Source organism: Anolis carolinensis, chromosome 3 (assembly GCF_035594765.1).
Source record: "Anolis carolinensis isolate JA03-04 chromosome 3, rAnoCar3.1.pri, whole genome shotgun sequence".
In the NCBI taxonomy this organism is placed as follows: domain Eukaryota; kingdom Metazoa; phylum Chordata; class Lepidosauria; order Squamata; family Dactyloidae; genus Anolis; species Anolis carolinensis.
In genome coordinates, this window is record NC_085843.1 from 19,845,987 (window position 1) to 19,868,648 (window position 22,662).

The 22,662-nt window shown below is 41.4% G+C and overlaps 1 protein-coding gene across 2 annotated transcripts in view; it reads right to left on the reverse strand.

Annotated features, from left to right (window-relative positions):
* Positions 1-587: 587 nt before the first annotated feature.
* maml2 (mastermind like transcriptional coactivator 2) overlaps positions 588-22,662 on the reverse strand; it is a 199,336-nt gene continuing 177,261 nt past the window's right edge. For both annotated transcript variants that reach the window (XM_003219310.4, XM_016992675.2), the window contains 3 exons: positions 13,481-13,666; positions 9,211-9,322; positions 588-4,576 (listed from right to left, as the gene is read on the reverse strand). In XM_003219310.4, the coding sequence (XP_003219358.2) occupies positions 3,606-4,576; positions 9,211-9,322; positions 13,481-13,666 (1,269 nt within the window). In that variant the 3' untranslated portion in view covers positions 588-3,605. The remainder of the gene's footprint in view (positions 4,577-9,210; positions 9,323-13,480; positions 13,667-22,662) is intronic.

Sequence of the window (22,662 nt, forward strand, 5' to 3'; positions counted from 1 at the left end):
ATTTTGGTGCTAAATTCGTAAATACAGTAATTACTACATAACATTACTGCATATTGAACTACTTTTTCTGTCAAATTTGTTGTTAAACATGATGTTTTGGTGCTTAATTTGTAAAATCATAACCTAATTTGATGTGTAATAGTCTTTTCCTCAATCCCTCCTTATTATCCAACATATTCGCTTATCCAACGTTCTGCCGGCCCGTTTATGTTGGATAAGTACTTTGAAAGTTTCAGTTTTAAAAAGTACTTTCCCCAGTTGTTGTGAAAAACAACATTAGGCAAATGGGAACTGCTAATGAAATCAAGTATGAAATCCTGTGAGAATACAGAAGTTTGAATTTGCAAAAACACCCAAAGAGCAATCTGTTTTCACTCAATGAGCAGAGCAATGCACACACATCCCCGGGGGAGGGGGGAATCAGCAATATCAGTGGTAATTTTTGCAAAATTAGCAGTGAAAGCATCAATATAAATTTATAAGGGACGAGTTTCTTTTCTTTTTTAAAAAATAGTTCTTTTTCTCTCCCACATTAGAAGCTGCAGCTGAAGTGTTATATATACACAATGAAAACAATACCAAATAAATATAATCCTCAACAACAACGTCATATATTGAGATACAAAATGTAAGCAATTTTTTTTGTTCCTTGGCTATACAAAATACGAAGTTTAGACAGTACATTTTTATTTCACATACGTATAAATATAACCCAAAGAATATGATACCAGTATTCCTACCAAAATATTACATTTTTTTGTACAAAAGTTTACAAAAATGGTTTTATATATATTTACAAGCCAATACTGAGAAATGCTCCTGATTCAATAATGCAAAAATAAAGGGCAGTGCATTTAACCAGAATGGTTTCAAAACAAATAAGAGAAAGAAGATACATAATGTTATGAAGGATGTAGGATTTGTTGTTTCCAAAGATACATATACATCCTAGGTTTGCCGCGTTTTGGTCACACAGCCAACACTAACTATTAGTACATGATGCCATGAAATAAACACTCACCTGCTCCAAAGATATTGTGCGTTTGAAAAATGGGATGTGTGCCAAGAGGCAGAAGGATGAAATGATGGGAAACCAGAAATGTTAAGCTACCATGGTGTCTAGCTCTTCTATGTCCTTGAAGAGGAGGATGGAGACCTATGGAAATGATTAATTTTGGGACTCACTTTTTGTAAGTAGGCTTAACATCTGTAGGATAGAGAACTGAGCAGTTTTGCAATGTCTGTATATTCAGCTAGGAGCTGCTGTTGCATTACTCTGTAGGGAAGCCAGCAAATTGACCACTGCATATTGATACACATTGCAACTTAATATCCATTGGGGCAGTCTTGGGCATCTTCACAATTCATTAACAGGTTTCCTTATCACCTTTCCTACACAGCTAAGTATGTGTAAACTTATGCAATATAGAGCATTCCAGCTTACATTTCTTTAACTGCACCCTCCCGTCAAAATAAACACAGCCTGGAGAAGTTTTTTCCTTTGGACATAAACTCCTAGAATTTTCCTGTCATTATGGATACAAATATTTCAATTTCTCTGCACGTGAGACACTGAAATATCCTGACAGAAGCTGCACTAAGCTGAAAGGCACAAATGAATCCAAAATGTACCCTAATAATTAATTAAAATGTTTATATTCTGTCCTCTGTCAAAGGATCTTTTGGCAGCATACAATGAAATGTTGAAAGCACTGCCTTAAGCCTGATTAGCTCAGCAAACGGGCAAATAGGACACACACAAAAAGGTCTAGGAACGAGCAGGGTCTTGGAGCAGGAAATTATGGGTAGGAAAAAAAGTGTTGAAGATGGATGACGTTTGAGGTGTGAAATGGCTGAATACTTATTTTTTTGAAGGTCTCTAGTGCTTAAAGAATGACATTATCCTATAAGGATAAGACTTAGGAAGAGATGGGATGGCAGTGAACCTGCATGATAAACAAGTACCGAGAATGAAGGCATTGCATTTTGGATTATCTGATCTAAGAACATAAATACTGTTTTGTACTTGGTCAGCTCATTGATCCATCCAGGAATTAAGAAGGCACACCCCTCCTGAAATTGTTGCACAGGTGCTCCCCTGATTCCTCAATATACTGGCTATAACAGCTAGGTCTGATGGAAGTTGTAACCCCAAATCTTTGGAGCACCGTAAGTTCTCCATCCTTGACCAAGACTGACTGGTTGTGGCTGCCCAGGTTTTCAGGCAGGGATCTTTCTCAGTTCTACCTGGAGGATAGCAGAAGAGCCTGGGACCTTTTATATGAAAATGTGTATCCTATTATAGAGCAACTATTTTTTGCTCATGTCTGGTGACTACTATGATAACTCCTAAAGAGTTTCTGGTTGAATATTTTGTTTTCCCCATTCACTGCTCCAGATATGTCTGTATGTACATGTGCCCTCGCTCTATCCAGCTGAATAGAACAGCAGATATATTGTATATATTCATCTATAAGTCAAATAATTTTAGTCCAAAAATTGACCCCCAAAACCTGAGTCAACTTATCCATTAAGTTTTGTGCCTTAACTCAGGTAACAAAAAGAAACCCTTCCCTAGCAAAAGGAAAGAGCTTAGTCCATCCTGGAGCACTAAACATCCGGGCGTCCCCTGGGCAACATCTTTGCAGACGGCCAATTCTCTCACACCAGAAGCAATTCAGGTTGCTCCTGACACGAAAAAAAAATCCTGGAGCACTGATCCCCTCTAAGCCTTTTTTTTAAAAAGCCTGCATGGAAAATAGTGGCCTCTGAGACAGTGCTGTTGCTTTTCCTTCTCCATGGAATTACTAGATTATCCATGTATAATATCAAAATCCATAATTTGGCTCCAAAACCTTCCCTTATATCTGATTGACTCATACATGAGTATATATAGTATATCTAATGTCATGGACATTTCCTCCTGAGTTTCCACTTAGACATATAGATGTAAATATTATTTCAGTTTGAAAAAGTAGATTTTGTGTGTAGGCAAATATAGTAATTGTTTGCATGGTTTCCCAGGGTAAACCACTAACAGCCCCTTTGATTATTCGGAAAGCTGTGGGTTGGATCCACACTAGAGATGTAAATCCTTGCTTATTTCATTCTTGCATGAATGAAGAAATTGTTTCAAATGTTTTCCCCTCATGAAGTGAGATCATGGACATTTTCCAATATTTTTTGCTTTCAGGGACTTTTTGCAGAGCAAAACACAGAATCCCAACCAAAAAAATGGGATTTTGTTTTACACAAAAACAAATGTTTTCTTGTGCAAATGAAATTTCCACAAAAGTCCTGAAATGTGAAAAAATTTTGCAGCAGTCCCAATGGGGTGTCTTATTGTGTTGAGACCCCTTTTCTCAATGAGGATGAGAAAATTTGCAATTGTTCTTTACAACCCTAATCCAGGCTTCATCATATACTAAGGGAGGCTGACTGACATCAATAGCACTTGAGTCAGTCACGACTAAGCCTGGATCCAATCCAGTGGATACCTTCTTTTTGTCTACAAACATTACAGTGTGATATCCAAGTTTTGGGGGCAAACATATTTAACGACCGTAAAGAAACACCATGCGTTTGTGATTGTCAACTGCATTGTCTCAGGAATGGCCACCTAATATTTCATCAAGATTGATGTCTTTCATCCAGTCATCATTACCAGGTTCTGTTTTCAACAAAGAATCAATGAAGTCCGGATCACTGTTGAGCGCTGGCCCAATGTTATCTCCATGCTGGTTCAGAAAGTCAAATGCTAGGTCGCTAGCATGATCAGTTCCTTGATAAGCCCTGGCAGGTGTTGGATTGGCAGAGGATGAAAAATGGTTGGATGGCAAGGTGTGTGGTGGAGATGCCATGCCAACCCCAGCTGGATTTAAGTGTGGCATGGCCTGTGCCCGTACCTGGTTAGACCTTGCATTCTGGGATTTTGGTGACCCAGCCACTTGTCCATTTAGAGTCTGGTTCATCTGGCTCACGGGTGTCCTCATCTGGGCAGTGGCCAACTGGGAAGCAGGCACCATGGCACGCTGGGAGAATTGCTGGTGAGCAGCTGTGCGTTGCATTTGCTGGTTTGTATAAGGGCTCCCTGTTGGGAAAGGGGAACCCATGGCCTTTCGTGTTTCTTGTTTTACTCCTGTTTCTGGAGAAACCCAGTTCTGAGATGTGGAATTCGAAGAGACCAACACGTTTGCCGGTCTTTGTGTGGCGGTCCCTTGGCTCAAGCCAAGCTTCCCTTGCTGGGGGTTGATCCCGGGACCACTATTAAATGTCGGTAAGTTGTTTCCTTGCCCAGGAGGGACTTGTTGAGAGGCTGCTGGACTGTTCTGACTAGATACAACTGGATTTGGGTTCCTGTTCTGTGGGACTGGGCTCACCCTTGAAGATGTCACATTGTACGCGTTGGGTTGACTGCGAGGGACATTCCCATAACAGCTCATGTGGTGACTGGCCGGAAGAGAAGGCAGCCTGGTTCCATGAGCTGTCGATAGTAGAGTTGACGTTTGTGTCAAAGGAGTTGAAATGGGGTTGGAAAAGCATAGGCTGGAACTGATGCTCACAGTGGCTGATCCACCTAGAAAAGGAGATAAGATGGTGAGTGAAATCTCATTGATCTATCAGTTTAAGGCTCAAGCCACAAGGAGCGGCAGGTATTAAATAATTACTACATTATGTAACAAAATTTGAAAAATATTCTGTTTCTGGTTTGAAATCGTTATTCTTGTTCAATTGTGTGGTGCTTACTTTGAAAATAGTTGTTATACTCCAGAAACTTCATTTCTGAGGCTTCCACAAACTATGTTGAATTGGTCAATACTTGATGAGATATTAATTAAAAAATTATAGCAAAACGTGCTGCAGGCTATCCTGCAAAAACAAAGTTTTTGCAGTTTAATAAACCTTTTCCTTGTTTTTATGATATAATCAATTGGGAAATGACATTTATAACCCAGGATCAAAAATCATGTGACATAGTGTTTTCTATTATTATTATTATTATTATTATTATTATTATTATTATTATTATTATTATTAACCATCACCAGTAAGACTTTTCCCCATCGTAACACCTTTCCTACATCATCCATCCACTCTAAAACTCTGTTGGACATCAATGATGTTATTTTTTGCCTTTGACAGCTCCTAAGACTATATAGGAAATTAGATGTTCTTCCCACCAGGAAATGGGAGATACAGCAATATTTGGGACAGCTTCCAATTTCCTGATGAAAGGTGGGATATGAAAGAGTGTACAAAGCATGACTCTAGAAAGGCACAAACCATATCACTGATCCATTTAGTCCATCACAGTCCACTCTGCTTGGGAGCCAGAGCTTCAGACAAGATTATTTCTTAGCTCTACCTAGAAATCTCCTTTATTTATTTATTTACAGTATTTATAGTCCACCCTTCTCACCCCCGAAGGGAACTCAGAGCATCTTATAGAACACACATACGGCAAACATTCAATGCCGATTATACATTTAACAAGGACAGACAACACAAACAAAGGTAAAGGCAGTTTTTTCCATCTTATTTCCGGCATCTTGGAGGCTGTGCTTGACTCTGGCCACGGGGTAGCGTGGGAGGTGGTCTTGCTTCATTTTTCATGCCAAGGAGCTTTTCTCCGATCTATGTCCTTAAGGGCACCTTTATTACCTTCCTGCTAAAAGCAGTACCCATTTATCTACTCGCATTTCTGCTTTCGACCTACTAGGTGGGCAGGTGAGCTCACCCCGACCTGGGCTCAAACTACTAACCTTATGATTAGCAGGATATTTTCTGCAGCACAGCGGTTTAGCCTGCTGTGCTAAGCCCAGCCCCTTTATAAGGTAAAGGTAAAGGTTTCCCCTGACGTTAAGTCCAGTCATGACCGACTCTGGGGGTTGGTGCTCATCTCCATTTCTAAGCCGAAGAGCCGCCGTTGTCCGTAGACACCTCCAAGGTCATGTGGCCGGCATGACTGCATGGAGCGCCGTTACCTTTCCGCTGGAGCGGTACCTATTGATCTACTCACATTTGCATGTTTTCGAACTACTAGGTTGGCAGGAGCTGGGGCTAACAGCAGGTACTCATTCTGCTCCCAGGATTTGAACCTGGGACCTTTCAGTCCGCAAGTTCAGCAGCTCAGTGCTTTAACACACTTTGCCACTGGGGGTCCCAGCCCCTTTATAATAATAGATAATATAATAAATCTTTATTTATGTCCCACTTTTCTCCCTAAACAGGATCCATTGAGCCTTTCACACTATGGAGTGCAAATACAGTTCAGGATATCACTCCTGTGCACACAGGATATTGCATATTGTTAATACTCAGCCCAAAGAAAATCCCACTATCCTAAGATGAGGCAGAAAATCCATCAGAAAAAAAAAAATCAAAGGGAGTAGTGGAAGGATATAGATGGAGGATTAGAAATGAATGAAAATATGAAGAACCATGTTAGTATATACATGCCTCAGATGCATCTACACTGAATAATTAATGCATTTTGGCACCTCTTTAACTGCCATGGCTCAACACTATGGCCTCACGGGAGTTGCAGTTTCCCAATGTCTTTAGCCTTTTTTGCCAAAAACTGTTGATGCCTCACCAAGCTGTAATTCTCAGGATTCCATACCATTGAGCCATGTTAGTTGAAACGCTGTCAAATTGCATTAACTCCACAACACAGACGCACCTCTAATTAGCCCTTGCAACTGGAGGCTAGTTTGCATCCTTCCAGAATTAGTTAAGACCGTCATTGTGACGAAAAATCATTCCAGGCAGACAGTCTGCCAGCTCAGCGCCATAAAAGCATGAAAGAGCTGCCGGGGCATCTTAAACACCAGCATAGATGGAACATGTTGACTCGTACACAGATGGCCCACACCCCGTATTATTGAGTAATGACATGAGTTATTTCAAAGGGCACCGTGGTTGGGACATTGGCTTTCTATCTCACCCCAAAGACAAAGTTTCCTTTTTTCTCTGAATCGCTTGCTATTTTTAACCTCCCTTTTTGCCACTCTAATTTCTCCCAGATGGGGAGGAATTGCATTCCAATTAGTGTCGGGAAAAGAACAGAACCAGACCTTTAGATACCGAAAGAAATGAGTGGTAGCAGAGAATGTGTCAGTTTACAATTCTTGCCCAGGCCTATGACTCCGGGAGGGATTTATACGCTTAACACTGCCCGTGCAAACAGAAGCATTTGCAATATTTCTTGAGGACCATATATAAGACTAGCTGTGCCCGGCCACGCGTTGCTGTGGCATAGTCTGGTGGTGTTGGTGAGAACTTGTTGAGGTAGTGGTGGTTTTGAATGTCTGTTGTATGGTTGTCTTTATGTTTAGTATGCATTTGGTTGTTTGTGTACTGTGAAAGTCGTGAGGGTAGGGGGGGGGGTCTATGTCCCTGTGTAGTATTGTATAGAATATACGTTGTCCATGTTTTGTGAATGCTTGGATTGTGTCCTGCTGCATAGTAGAAAGGGTTGGGCTGGATTATATGAGGCCCCTTCTACAGAGCTGTATAAAATGCACACTGAATTGAATTATCTGGCAGTGTGGACATTCCACAGATATATAAACCTCACTTGCCTAGTTTCCAACAGACCTCACAACCTCTGAGGATGCCTGCCATAGATGTGTGAACGCTTCTGGAACATGGCCAGACAGCCCTGAAAACTCACAGCAACCCAGTTGTAGTTTATTCATGATGGCTTATAGGGAGAGTCCAGACCTGATATATTCTAGGGCCCATTAATTTGTCTTTTCAGCAAACGCATGGTATCCCAGAACTCTGCATCTCAAATGAATTATCTTCTTATTGGCTTCCTTTACCATCCAGCTTTTACAATGAAATGTAGAAATGGGAAATATGATGCCTTGGACATCTCTATATTTAATACCTATTCAATTACATATCATTACCCTTCAGGATCTTGTCTAATCAGTAGTTACCTTATAAGCTGTCTTTCCAAATCCTAGTTTTCTGACTTTTTGATTGGTTTTCTGACTTGGATCAAGCAATCTCTATTCTGATTGATCCAAGGAATGGAAAACCTTTAACTATTTCAATGTCTTCATCATCTACCTTAGAGTTATGCAAATCATCTATGGCTGATTTGCAGTGCCTTTCATTGGGATGTTACTTGGATGAAAAAGGTATGTTTTTTGGGGGTGGCATCACAAGATGTACAGTAGAGTCTCACTTATCCAAGCCTCGCTTATCCAAGCCTCTGGATTATCCAAGCCATTTTTGTAGTCAATGTTTTCAATATATCGTAATATATTGGTGCTAAATTCGTAAATACAGTAATTACAACATAACATTACTGCGTATTGAACTACTTTTTCTGTCATATTTGTTGTATAACATGATGTTTTGGTGCTTAATTTGTAAAATCATAACCTAATTTGATATTTAATAGGCTTTTCCTTAATCCCTCCTTATTATCCAAGATATTCGCTTATCCAAGCTTCTGCCGGCCCGTTTAGCTTGGATAAGTGAGACTCTACTGTAGTTACAATGATGGAGCTCCATAGTTGTAGCTATGTGTGATGATGTAAGACCTTGGTCTACATTTAATATTATGGGATCTCTGAAAATTTAGGCTTTTTGCAATTCAACTTTGTGCACTTATTTTTAAGATGAGTGGCATGGAGGGTGCTTTAAGTTAACTGAAGATGTATTGCATTTTACATGTCTCTCTTCTCTGGACAAATCCTTCAACTGTCAGCCACCAGATACATTCCAGCAGAATGAAATAGACTCCTATTTTTAAATCCACCATAATTGATCTCATGGCTTCTCTATACATTTAGTAGGCTCAAAATCTGTGAGTCACCCCTTTCAAGTTGAGCTACTCTGATGCCACAGACATTTTAAGAGCCGGGGAGGGAAGGTCAATCAAGCGATATAGAAAAGAAAATCAATGCATCTTCTGTGAAGAAAGTGGAAAGCTGGTTTTTCTGGGGCAGGGGGATCTTCGCAGGGGCTCTGGGGACAAGAGGACTTTTGTACTTGGCACAGACGACAGTGAAGAGGAAATTAACAGGCAGGAGGATTGAGAGAAGGGAGAAATTGATGGAAGAAGGGACCAAGGAGACAGTAAAAGGATAAAAGAAAAACTATACACAGAGAGGGCTGAGCTCCATTTCAGAAACTCAAAACCATTTCATCTTTCAGATCCAGGTCTCGATCTTTGTGTTTAAATATGCTTACTGGAATATTGGTGGGTTTGCTGTATGTTGACTTGATTCCTTCTTTGGTCTTTATAGTCCGGTGGTGGCCTCGCGAGGTGCCGATTCAGCTGGTCCTGAGGAGTTATCTTCTCCTAATGAGAGCAGAACAAAAAGAGAAGGAAACAGGTTGTTTAGATTCATTCTATGGAAGTCATTGCATGGACCAGACTAAAGGAGAGGAATAGGAAGGATCCCACAGCACGTAAAACATTAATCCCCAGCTCAGACTATTATTACTATTATTAATAATAATGCAGTTCCCATTAATCCCTGTCAGAAATCTAAGGAGAATGCTGGCTTGGGAATGCTGATGTAAGGGTTAGCATTTTCTTGGGGAGATGATGTTGTTGATGATGATGATGAATATTATTATTATTTATGATATAGTACAATATATTATATAATACCAATAATATAATATACTGGTCGTGTATTATATATAGTGTGGTGTAATAATATAGTACAATATAATAATATATAATATCATAATTACTGTATATACTCGAGTATAAGCCTAGTTTTTCAGCCCTTTTTTAGGGCTGAAAAAGCTCCCCTTGGCTTATACTTGGGTGAGGGTTCTGGCCGGCTTCTATTCAAGTCGGCTTATACTTGAGTATATAGGTATTCAGAGTTGGACAGTCTTATCTTATTAAAGTCTTATTATTATCTTAAATTACGGTTTTATATAAATATTCAAAAACATTTATCCTACCGATGCCTCAAATAATGCAATTTTATTAATATATATTTTTATTTTTGAATTTGACCCAGTCATGCTGCCTATGATGAATGTCAGTAACATAAGCTAAAAACTCATTTTTGGAACACTGCTGATCCTTCTGTTTTCCTTCCTTGTTATCTCTCTTAGTATCTGTTAAAGTGTGTCTGTTCTGGGTTGCTGTGAGTTTTTCATGCTGCATGGACACATTCCAGAAGCATTCTCTCCTGATGTTTCATCCACATTTATGGCAGGCATCCTCAGAGGGTGGGGTTTATATATCTGTGGACGGTCCACAGTGGGAGAAATAACTCTTGTCTGTTTGAGGCAAGTATGTATGTTGCAACTGGCCAGCTTGATTAGCATTGAATAGCCTTACAGATAGGAGCCCTGGTGGCGGAGTGTGTAAAAGCACTGAGCTGGAGACCGAAAGGTCGCAGGTTCAAACCCCGGGAGCGGAGTGAGAGCCCGCTTTTAGCGCCAGCTTCTGCCAACCTAGCAGTTCGAAAACATGCCAATGTGAGTAGATCAATAGATACCGCTCTGGCGGGAAGGTAACAGCGCTCCATGCAGTCATGCTGGCCACATGACCTTGGAGGTGTCTACGGACAACGCCGGCTCTTCGGCTTAGTAATGGAGAAGAGCACCAACCCCCAGAGTCAGACATGACTGGACTTAACGTCAGGGGAAAACCTGAAGAAGCCTGGCTGCTTCTTGCCTGAGGGAATCCTTTGTTGGGAGGTGTTAGATGGCCCTGATTGTTTCTTGTCTGGCATTTCCCTGGCTTCTGAGTGTTATTCATTATTTACTGTCCTAATTTTAGAGTTTTTAAATACAGGTGTTAAAAACAATAGGAAACAATCAGAACCAGCTAACACTTCCCAACAAAGGATGCCCCTAGGAAAGAAGCAGCCAGGCTTTGAAGCTGCAAGGCTATTTAATGCTAATCAAGCTGGCTAATTGCAACATTCATACTTGCCTCAAACAGACAAGAGTTCCTTCTCCCACCATGGACCTTCCACAGATATATAAACGCACTTGCCTAGTTTCCAACAGACTTCACAAAATCTGAGGATGTCTGCCATAGATGTGAGCGAAACGTCAGGAGAGAATGTTTCTGGAACATGGCCATACAGCCTGGAAAACTCACAGCAACCCATTGATTCCAGTCATGAAACCCTCCGACAACATGTTGTGTCTGTTCTCCCTGCAAAAGGGAATGACTTTCTGCCTGGCTCTGCACTCCCAATGCAAAGAGGTTTCCCAGTGGGAAAGTGAGTGTCGCCTGAAGGTATGCAGGGACTCCACCCGGGTGGTCCTTTCTTGCCCTGGAAGCAGCTGCTCAGGAAGAAGTGGGATCTGCCTGACGTTGTCTGCACAACTTGGCTGCCCTGTAACCTGCTTTCCCTGGGGCTGAAGATACAAACCTCCCACCCTTCATCTGCAATCATGTGTTGTGCTGTTTACTTATATCATGGAATCACGACTGAAGGGCTGGAAATTGCTCAACGAGAAAACAACACATGCTCCACCGGCAAAAAAATTCAGGTTGGTTTCCCCATATATTCAGTGCAAAAGATCACAGATATTTCAAGGGAGGGATGTGTGTATCTGAGAGTTTTAGGAAGTTAGTTTTTTAACTACAACTCCCAAAATACAGCACAGTGGCTGGAAGAGGGTATGGAACATGAAATATCAAAAAGTAACTTTATCAAATTGTGGCAAACTAGTCAAACTAAGATTTTTCTATTCTCAGACTTGAAGATAACAAAATCCGATTATAAGTCCTCATCTAAGTCATGCCTGGCAATGTATGCCTCTTGGGACAATTGTCAAGATGTGTACATTTTTGCATGCATTTTTCAAATGTACACAATTTAGCATACATTTTCCTATGGAGAAAAGCATGAATGCATTTTTCCATGAATATTTATCAAAAGAATAAATTTTTTGAATACATTTTTATGTATGCGAATTGCATTGTGAGCAGGAAATTGTATGCATTCACACATGTCTTCATTTCAGGGAGATGCAAAAATGAGAGCTAAATGAATGTACCCTGCCACTAATATGCATCACCCTGCACTTGAATTATGTTTTGCATTGTTGAAAGCCCAACTCAAGTCAAGAGAATCTAGACTAAATAAAGTTTTTTGCATCATTGAATGATGTCCAAAGTTCTGCTATGACATTTTCATACTAGGAGCTTTGAAGCCAATGTAAGTCCCAAAGAAAATAAAACTACGAGTTCTGTGGGTACTTTTAAATACTAACTTGTTTTATTTAGCATAAGCTGTCATGAATTATAGCTCGCTTCATCAGCTGCATGGAGTACTCTCTCTGTTGACAGATATTTATGTATATGCATGGTGTGCTTGTGTGTGCAGGTCTACAGAGAAGGGAAATGCAAAAGATACGAGCAGATGATTGTGTTAACAGCAATTGTTTAACAATGGTTGAGAGGTGATAAGGAGATCCTAGTACAGATGAGTAGATTAACATCTGAATGGTGTGGAACAGTTTTTGTCTAATGGTTGGACTCTAATTCATGCCTCAGAGATGGAGACATGAATTAGAAGGAAATAAGAAGGAAAGAAATAAGAAAACCATGAGGCAAAGTCCCTGTCCAAACCACCACAAAACGAAACAAGAGTTGGGTTGATAATACAGACAAGCTCACATAGATCAAAGCCCTGTCCGAGCCACTGAAGACACAGCGGAACTTCATAAATTCTTGCTCTGCAATTTCCCATTTGAATCTCTTTGAACTTCTTTTATTCAATAATGGCAGTTTTGCGGTCAAAGACAGTCCTTTAAGTTCTTTTAGTTAGGCTCAAATAAAGCAGACCCACTGAATCAATTGCTTTATTGGTGAGCTAAGGCAGTGGTTCCCAAACTTTTTTCAGACATGGAACCCTTCATAGAATTGGAAGAGACTTTACGGGCCATCCAGTCTAACCCCCTGTCAAGAAGCAGGAAAATCGCATTCAAAGCACCCCTGACAGATGGCCATCCAACCTCTGCTTAAAAGGCTCCAAAGAAGGAACCTCCACCTCACTCCGTGGCAGAGAGTTCCACTATTGAACAGCTCTCACAGTGAGGAAGTTCTTCCTAATGTTCAGGTGGAATCTCCTTTCCTGTGGTTTGAAACCACTTTTCTGCGTCCTAGTCTCAGAGGCAGCAGAAAACAAGCTTTCTCCCTTCTCCCTATGACTTCCCCTCACATATTTATACATGGCCTTCATCATGTCTCCTCTCAACCTTCTCTTCTGCAGGCTAAACACGCCCAGCTCTTTAAGCCACTCCTCATAGGGCTTGTTCTCCAGACCCTTGATCATTTCATTCACCCTTTTCTGGACACATTCCCTTGATGCTTAAGTGGCTGAGGGGGAAAAGGAAAGGGCCTGAGGCTGTTAGGAATTGTGGGAGTTGAAGTCCAAAACACCTGGCGAGTCGAAGTTTGCCCATACGTGGTATAGCGCCTTGCATGACAGGGAGTTGGGCAGTAAAATCAGGACACTTGAAAACTTACTGCTTCTGTTAATATCTGTTGTTGTTGTTGTTGCTGCTGCTGCTGCAGGAGAAGTTGTTGTTTCAGCTGCTGATTCAGCAACGCTTGCTGGGGTGAATTCATGTAACTGCTTCCAGCATTTGGATTTGTACAAGTGCCAGAACTTGGGCTGGGGGCTGTACTTTGGCCAAGGACGGAGTGTTGATCCTAGAAATGGCACCAAAAAAAGAAAAGAAAAAAAAGAGAGAGATGAAAAATAACAGTTGGGGAAAATAAGTTTACCAAAGACACATGCAAAACTAGAAAGCACCCCTTCTCAACCTTCTGATGGGTCAATGAGAATCCGCAAAGTGAAATGCCTTCTACAAAAACCTGGTGGAAGAAATCTATACATTTGGGACAAATCACAAGGCGGGTGCTGTGGCAAACCTCTGCTCTCTAGCAAACGCTTTGTAGAAATGCCAAAAAAAAAAAAAAGTAATTGGTTGCCTGGGAACCATTTGGGAAGCTTTCCTAACAACAAGTAGAAATCAGTGTTATTATGTAGCAACAACTAGAGCGACAGAGAACGACAAAGCAGTCCGTGTAATAGAATTATTCCCAATTCTGGCAATAGGTACATCTATTCTATGAATAGGAGAGGAGAGGAGACCCCAACAAAAGATTTCCCCAGGCAGGAATCAGCCAGGCCTTGAAGCTGCAAGGCCCTCAAATGCTAATCATCCTGATTCATTACAACATTCACACTTGCCTCCAACACACAAGAGTTCTTTCTCCCACACTGGACTTTCCACAGATACATAAACCTCCTTTGCCTAGTTTCCAACAGACCTCACAACCTTTGAGGTTGCCTGCCATAGATGTGAGTGAAACATCAGGAGAAAATACTTCTGGAACATGGCCATACAGCCTGGAAAACTCACAACAACCCAGTGATTTCGGCCTTGACAACACACCGCAAAGGCACAAATAGAAGCCGAAAGGGAGAAACATGCCAAGAGGAAGGCATGTCAAGCAAATGTTTGTCGGGACCACCTTTCATTTGGAAATGTATGTCCTTACTGCAAAAGACCATATGGATCTGGAAAGGTCACTACAGTCACTTACAGATCCACCGCTAATCCTTGGAAGACAATTATACTTGGTCATGAGTGATACCCGATGATGATGATGATGATGATAGTACATATGAGCTGGTCTTATGAAAAATATTTTTGTGGTTATATCTAACTAGAGGGATGTCTTTATAAAAGTAATAAATGTATGCTAATGTAATGTATGTATGCAAACATTCATTGTGGAAACAAGACAGTCATTTGGGTGTCATCCCCTTGGATCAGTGTCACCAACTGTGGTTCTCAACCTCTTAGTGATGCCGGTAGACTGATTCATCCATCCTTCATACATGTTAAGAAAAATAACAGCAATCAAAGCCCATACTTTACTCCTGTTGCTCATATATATATATATTTTACATTGTCTCTGCTGGGTTATGAGGAAAAGCAATAACGTTGCCTGACTCCAAGAGCCCAGCGCGTTATGTCTTTTCTTGGGCTGCGGATCAGCTCTCACAATCTCTCGTGGCAACAGTGCTAGGAAACCGTGCCTCGTTACCCCGCCGCGGCCAACAATCAAGTCTTTAACAAGAACAAAGGTTGACAGTGATTAAGCATTAAGCAGTGTCTCATTCGTTTCTGCACGTGCTCAGTACAGCCTTCTGCTAGGGCAGTCTGCCATATTTCCTGCTTGGGCTTTAGCAGGATGGCACTCGGGGCTCCTTGGCAAAAATGCCCACACAATGCTCAAGAACACAGGTGTCGAGTCTTGCTGGGCAAATGTTGTGTCACTTTGACAGGGAAAATGTGACTAAAAGGACACATTATTGGTACAAAATGAATGTAAGATTAAACACATGCTCCAAAGTGTGTACTAATTAGTAGTCAATGCATGTTTTTTAGCCAAAGTGCCCCGAAGATCTCCTTTTTTTTCATGTCAGGAGAGACTTGAGAAACTGCAAGTCACTTCTGGTATGAGCTAATTGGTCATCTCCAAGGACGTAGCCCAGGGGATGCCCAAATGTTTTTGATGTTTTTACAATCCTTGTGGGAGGCTTCTCTCAGGTCCCCGCATGGGGAGCTGAAGCTAACAGAGTGAGCTCATCCACGCTTTCCCTGGGTTGGATTCGAACTGGCAACCTTCAGATCAACAACCCAACCTTCGAGTCATCAGGGGCCGGGCTGTGGCGCAGGCTGTTGAGCAGCTGCAATAAATTACTCTGACCATGAGGTCATGAGTTCGAGGCCAGCCCGTGGCGGGGTGAGCACCCGTCAATTAAAAATAAAAAATAGCCCCTGCTCGTTGCTGACCTAGCAACCCGAAAGATAGTTGCATCTATCAAGTAGGAAATAAGGTACCACTTATAAAAGTGGGGAGGCAAGTTTAACTAATTTACGACCTGGAATGAGGAAGTGCCGTCAGAGTGGATGATGAAGCAGCTGCTCCCCCCTGTGGCCAGAATTGAACATCCCCTCAGAAGAAGGTTAAATTGCCTCTGCGTCTGTCTGTCTTGGTCTCTGTTTGATGTGTTTATGGGCATTGAATGTTTGCCCTATGTGTGTATAATGTGATCCGCCCTGAGTCCCCTTCGGGGTGAGAAGGACGGAATATAAATACTGTAAATAAATAAAATAAATAAACAATCAGTCCTGTCCCCACAAGGGTTTAACGCACTGCGCCACCAGGGGCTCCTAAGATCTCCTGATCCAGACTGGGAGACACTGGATCCCAAACCTGGAGAAATTTGGGTATAAATACAATTCCTCCTCCTCCTCCTCCTCTTCATCATCATCAAGCACTTTTCCCTCCCTTCCCCTAGACAAGAAAGACTACCAAGTAACCAAAAGCTTTTTGAGGCTTAACAGAGAAGCTACAAGAGTTTTATTCTAAGTAAGAGGGATTACATCAGGTTTCTGGGTATCATTTCTTGGAATCCTTCTCCAGACACAGCTTAGAAAATTTCAAAGCTACAGAAACTGACTGCATTCCAAAGACACCTTGGAACTGGCAACCAGATGGGAAATGCAACAAAAAATCTCCAAAGCCACCTAACAAAAGGAGTCCCTTGCCACACACAGAAAAGTAGATCTTGTGTTCTCCAGTCTCCCTGTGGATAAGGAAGAGGGAGTCCGGCCCATTTGAGATCAGCCTCTACTAGCTTTCTTTGTGCCATTGGTTGGCATCCCAAGAGGAATTTTTCCATACATAGGGCTCCATTTCTGTCTCCTGCTCCTGAATAAGAAAAGGGATCCCCAGCGGACTCTATCTAGTCATCATCACACGCTAATTCATTTTACCTGACTTGGTAATTTATCATCATGGCAACGGTGCAACAACTGAACTACACAGCTTTACTAAAAATGAAGGAGTTATGAATTTGAAACTCTAGGTTATGAATCTATACCTCCAATCCAAAATGCAAGAAACCAACATTTATTTTGCAATGTGTTTGTTTTACACTGTCTAAAATCTTTATAGCAGAGCTTTTCACACATTTCATTTTGGTGACACATATTTTTATACACACATTGTTTCACGACACCGTAATTCAGTTTTCCTAAGAAACCGGAGATTATACCAACCCCTTAGAAGAGATATAGACATATACATCAATAGTAATATATGGTGACATAAAATATATGATATGCAATAATGTACTTTTCCAATATTTATGTCATTTCTCATTATATTTGCATCACACACACACACACATGGCAGCCAACATATTGACATGTTGCAACACAGTTTAGAAAGCTTTGCTTTAGATCACCCAAGTACAGGCAGTCGCCAATTTACAAACAAGATCGGTTCTATAAGTTTGTTGAATTTGTATGTAGGTCAAAACAGGTGATTTTAAAAGTTTAACTTCATCCATATAAATGCACACACACACACAAACAGAGGCGGTTCAACCACCAGGCCAACTAGGCAGTTGCCTGTGGCGCCATCTTGTTGGGGGCGCCATCGAGGCAACTCCTGTCTCCTGCGACCTGCCTCCGCAAGGTATTGAACTGCTTTTTCTGTTGATTTGTTGTAAAACATGATGTTTTAGTACTTAATTTGTAAAATCTTAATGTAATTTGATGTTTAATAGGCTTTTCCTTAATCCCTCCTTATTATCAAACATTTTCACTTATCCAATGCTTTTATTTTTCAGTGATTGATTTGGGGGGGGGGGGCACCAAAATTCTGTTCGCCTACACTTGAAAAATACCTAGGGCCGGCTCTGCACACAAACAAGCTTTGGATAGCATAGGAAAGGGTTAATGTCCCTGTAGTGTTTGTTTAGCTGCCTGTGCCCCCGTTCAGAAGATTTCACTTCACCTTTTGTGCCTGTGATAATTGAATTTTGAAAAATCTGGCTTATTGTGTAAACAAGGATTGATGGTAAAGTTTCAGTTGAGCCATCTTTTCCCCATAATAACTCTTTCGGGAGTGAATTTCCCTTTCTAGAGATAGATTTCCCTTTCTAGGGACAGATTCACTTTTTTGCTGTCTTGTAACATGGGGACTGTCTGTATTATATTATATGCTCAATTCACCTTTAATGTGTTTGCTTTTTTTCTCTTACTGTTTTCTATCTTCCTGAGCACTATCATATTTTCCAATTGAATGAATCTCTCGTGACATGTTCAAATTATGACAGTCTTAGTTTTCGATTCTAGGGAGAGTTTGAGATTGGTTTGTTCTGGGGCCCAATCATTTGTCTTTTTAGCAGTGCCGTGTTTTTTAATGTCAGCTACATTGAGTCTCAGGATGATGAGAGAAAGAGAAAGAAGGAGAGGTAAAGAAAAAATGTGGGGGAACAGGGTATGGATTTAACATAGGTTTACAAGAAGGAAGCTTGGAAAGAAGGAAAACATTCTGATACCATCAAGTTCTTAAGAGATTAGTGTAATCTTTTATTCAGGGCTGATGAACTGAGGCAGAACAGAAAGATTATGACAGCCAAGAGCAAATATCTCTCTCTAGGTGAATTGTTTCCTTTATGCTCTTTGTCATCATCATTATACACAAAGTATAATGGAGAAAAAAAAGATGTGGTTTAAAAGATTGTCTCTCCTCCCGCCCTTTTAAAAGCTGGGTACGCACTATATATTTTCCACCTTACAGCAAATAAAAGATTTTTGAGGGCTGAATTAATACATGCCTAACCGGTGATGGTTTTCTCTGGAACAGTTTGGACAGAAAAGTCGTTTGTTCCCCTTCCTTCCCCCATTCACTCCAACCACAGGTATGCATGTCAGCGACTCATTACACCATTTGCATTCTTCTCATGCCCAAAGTTTGACAATGAGATCATAGCTACAGTTTGTCCTGCTGTGTCCATCCCCAACTTATTATGCTTCTTTTCCAGCTGTGGAGCAAACCAAATGGGGGCTGGGGGATCGGAGAAGACCAGCCAGAGCAAAGCTTTTAGGAATGAGACAACTGAGAGAGGGACCAAGTCTATACATTTTGCAATGAGCTTTCTTTCCCCCTTCACAGAGCAGGAGACTAGGGTTCGTGCATATGTTTTCTGAAAGTTTGATTCATATCATTTACATTTAAAAAAGGATAGCAGGTGAAAAGAAAGACTTCCAACTAAGCTCTAGAAAAGCATCTCCCAGTGAGAGGGAACAATTCTGAGTTAGATGGATCAATAGTCTGACTTGATATTATGAACAGCAGGTTGTGACGATGTTGTCAGTAGGGTAGTAACTCTATTCTAGATTTCAATCTGAACCTTCAAAAGAGTATGCAATATTCTTATTTATGTGTGCCATCAAGCTGTTTCCAACATGGCAATCTTATCCTGCAGTTTTCTTAGGCTGAGAGCTTATGGCCCACACAAGGTCACCAGTGGGTTTCCATGGCTGAGCAGGGAATTGAACACTGGTCTCCAGAGATGCTTGTGGATATAAGGGAACTTTATACTAAAATTGGTGAAGCAAGCAAGCCACTGCTACAAAACGATTAAAGTATCTGCATACTGTGTATGTTTTTATGGAATCTGGGTCTGAAAAATCTATCACTGAAGATAAAATGGCACTTTCCAAACTGGGCCTTAACTTATCTGCGTGTTTGATTTTTAATATATTTTTAAAAAGAAATGCTATTAGTCTGTATGGTTGGAAGTCAACCAAGCAGGAGGCTTCTACATGCAGCAGCTTTGGAGGAGGTCTCATAGGAAAGCAAATTTGGTCGTTTATCTTGTGCCACAACATTCGAACTATAAGGAATGTTTCACTGGGGAATTCAGCTTCATCTCTGCCATTGATGGTAGCATTAACAGTGGTTTACACTAACAAAGCCCAGGTGGCATAGCGGGTTAAACCACTGAGCTGCTGAACTTGCTGACCGAAAGGTCAGCAGTTCAAATTTGGTGAGCGGGGTGAGCTCCCACTCTTGGCCCCAGCTTCTGCTAACCTAGCAGTGCAAAAACATGCAAATGTGAGTAGATCAATAAGTACCAGTCTGTCGGAAAGGTAACGGTGCTACATGCAGTCATGCTGGCCACATGACCTTGGAGGCATCTGTGGACAACGCCAGCTCTTCACCTTAGAAATGGAGATGAGCACAAAGTCCCAGAGTTGGACACGACTAGACTTAATGTCAGGGGAAAACCTTTACTGACACAAACAGACTGCTGCTAGCTATTCTGTTAGCACAGCTTTCCAGTAAGCAATAAAGATAGAAAAATGAACTACACAGCAAGGAGATTGTTGCATATTACAGTAAGACCCCCATAACCACAGAACCCATATCCGTGGTTTATCCACTCCCAGGTAAAAAGGGTATCTCTAAGAATTTGCTAGGACCTTCAAGGGACTTTAGCATGCTCCCACAAAGGTTACCATGGAGTTGCATGGAAGAATCCAGCAAATTCCTTGAGGATACTTTTCTAAGAATCTCTAGGCCCTCCAGCACAACTCTAAGGTATGCTGTGACAAGAAGTAAGCTACTTTAACCATGTTCCATAGTTGTGGCCTGGCCAGAAACATATCCTCCATGGATATGGAGGTCTCACTGTACTCTCAGTCCAAGTAAAAAGGTAAGGATAACAATGCGAGGGTGGGACCCCACTTGTAAAAAAACAATTTTCTAAAAAAGTATAGACAATAGAAGTCTCAATATAATTTGACTTGGCAGCTTTATAAGTCCTGTGGGTCAAAAGACAGGTGCAAGCCTCTTTTATTGCAAGTTACTTCATAATCAGGCCATGTCTGGAATGCTCTTGTGAGGGTGTGTGTGTGTGCGCTTTGGTTCAAATTGCTTACAATGCCTATTATATCTGGTCACCTCCTCTCTGCGGCTCTTTCAAATTAGAGCCAAACTATATGATGAGCAGCTGTGCATTTAAAAGTGGGAAACATGCCCTCTACCCACATCAAGCCCAATAGTGATTATACGGTGGACTCTGCTCTATTAGTGGGCTGGTGTGCAGTTTGTCTGTGTGGGCGGGTGATGTTCTCTCTCTCTCTCTCTCTCTCTCTCTCTCTCTCTCTCTCTCTCTCTCTCACACACACACACACACACACACACACACATTAATAGAGAACACATTTTCTGAGTATCAGTCTTCATATAGTCAAAGAGACACGATTGTATATGTCAGGGGGGAATCTGGGGAACCCTACCTTCTACTGGCAAACCTAGGCTAGCATTCACTAAGGCAGTTGTTGTTGTTGTGTGCCTTCAAGTCATTTCCAGTGTATGGAGACCAGAAGGTGAACCTTTTACAGAGTCATCTTGGCTAGATTTGTTCAGAGAGGATTTGCTTTTGCTTTCCTCTGAGGCCGAGAGCAGGACGTGCCCAAAGTCACACAGTGGGCTTCCATTGCTGAGTGGGGATTTGAACCCTGGTCCTCTGAGCTGTAGTCTAACACTCAAATCACTACACTAGAGCTTTCCAAACATTTCATGTAGCTGATGCACTTTTTAGACATGCATCATTTCACGACACAGTAATTCAGTTTCACTAGTAAAGCGGAGGTTAAACCAATCCCTTAAATACATATACAGAAATTGTAATACTAAAATGTATGGGGACACAACTACCTCATGAAAACGTTTCATTTATATTTTAAAAAATATATGATTTGTAAGATAGTAAAATAGGGGCCCCTGGTGGCACAGTGTGTTAAAGCGCTGAGCTGCTGAACTTGCGGACCAAAAGGTCCCAGGTTCAAAACCCGGGAGCGGAATGAGCGCCTGCTGTTAGCCCCAGCTCCTGCCAACCTAGCAGTTTGAAAACATGCAAATGTGAGTGGATCAATAGGTACTGCTCCGGAGGGGAAGGTAACGGCGCTCCATGCAGTCATGTCGGCAACATGACCTTGGAGGTGTCTATGGACAATGCCAGCTCTTCGGCTTAGAAATGGAGATGAACACCAACCCTCAGAGTCGGTCACGACTGGACTTAACATCAGGGGAAAACTTTTACTTTTTTAAAGGTAGTAACATACATTCCCAAGATTTTCCATCATTTTTTGTTACGCTCGTGAAACATATCTACACATTGCAGCTGACACGCTAACGTGTCACAACACAAAGTTTGGAAAGCTCTGTACTACACCATGTCAGTTCAAACGTGTAACGTAGACTGATGAGTTTGTGACTGCTTCATATTGATGACCCCCCCCCCCCCCCCATGTATTTGCTAGTTTAGGAGATGTGAAAGAATTGTGAAAGTCCCACAATCCTCACTTATAGGACTCCATAGTGTAAACCAGAATTTCTCAACCTGGGGGTTGGGACCCCTGGGGGCGGGTCACAAGGGAGGTGTCAGAGGATTTGCCAAAGACTAGTATTTTCTGTTGGTCATGGGTGTTTTATATGGGAAGTTTGGCCCAATTCTATTGTTGGTGGGGTTCAAGGTGCTCTTTGTAGGTGAACTCCCAAATGTCAAGGTTTATTTTCTCCAAACTCCGCCAGTATTCAAATTTGGGCATACTGAGTATTGGTGCCAAGTTTGGTCCAGATCCATCATTGTTTGAGTTCACAGTGCTCTCTGGATGTAGGTGAATTACAGCTAAACTCAAGATCAATGCCCACCAAACCCTTCCAATATTTTCTGTTGGTCATGGGAGTCCTGTGTGCGGAGTTTGGTTGAGTTCCCTCGTTAGTGGAATTCAGAATGCTCTTTGATTGTAAGTGAACTATAA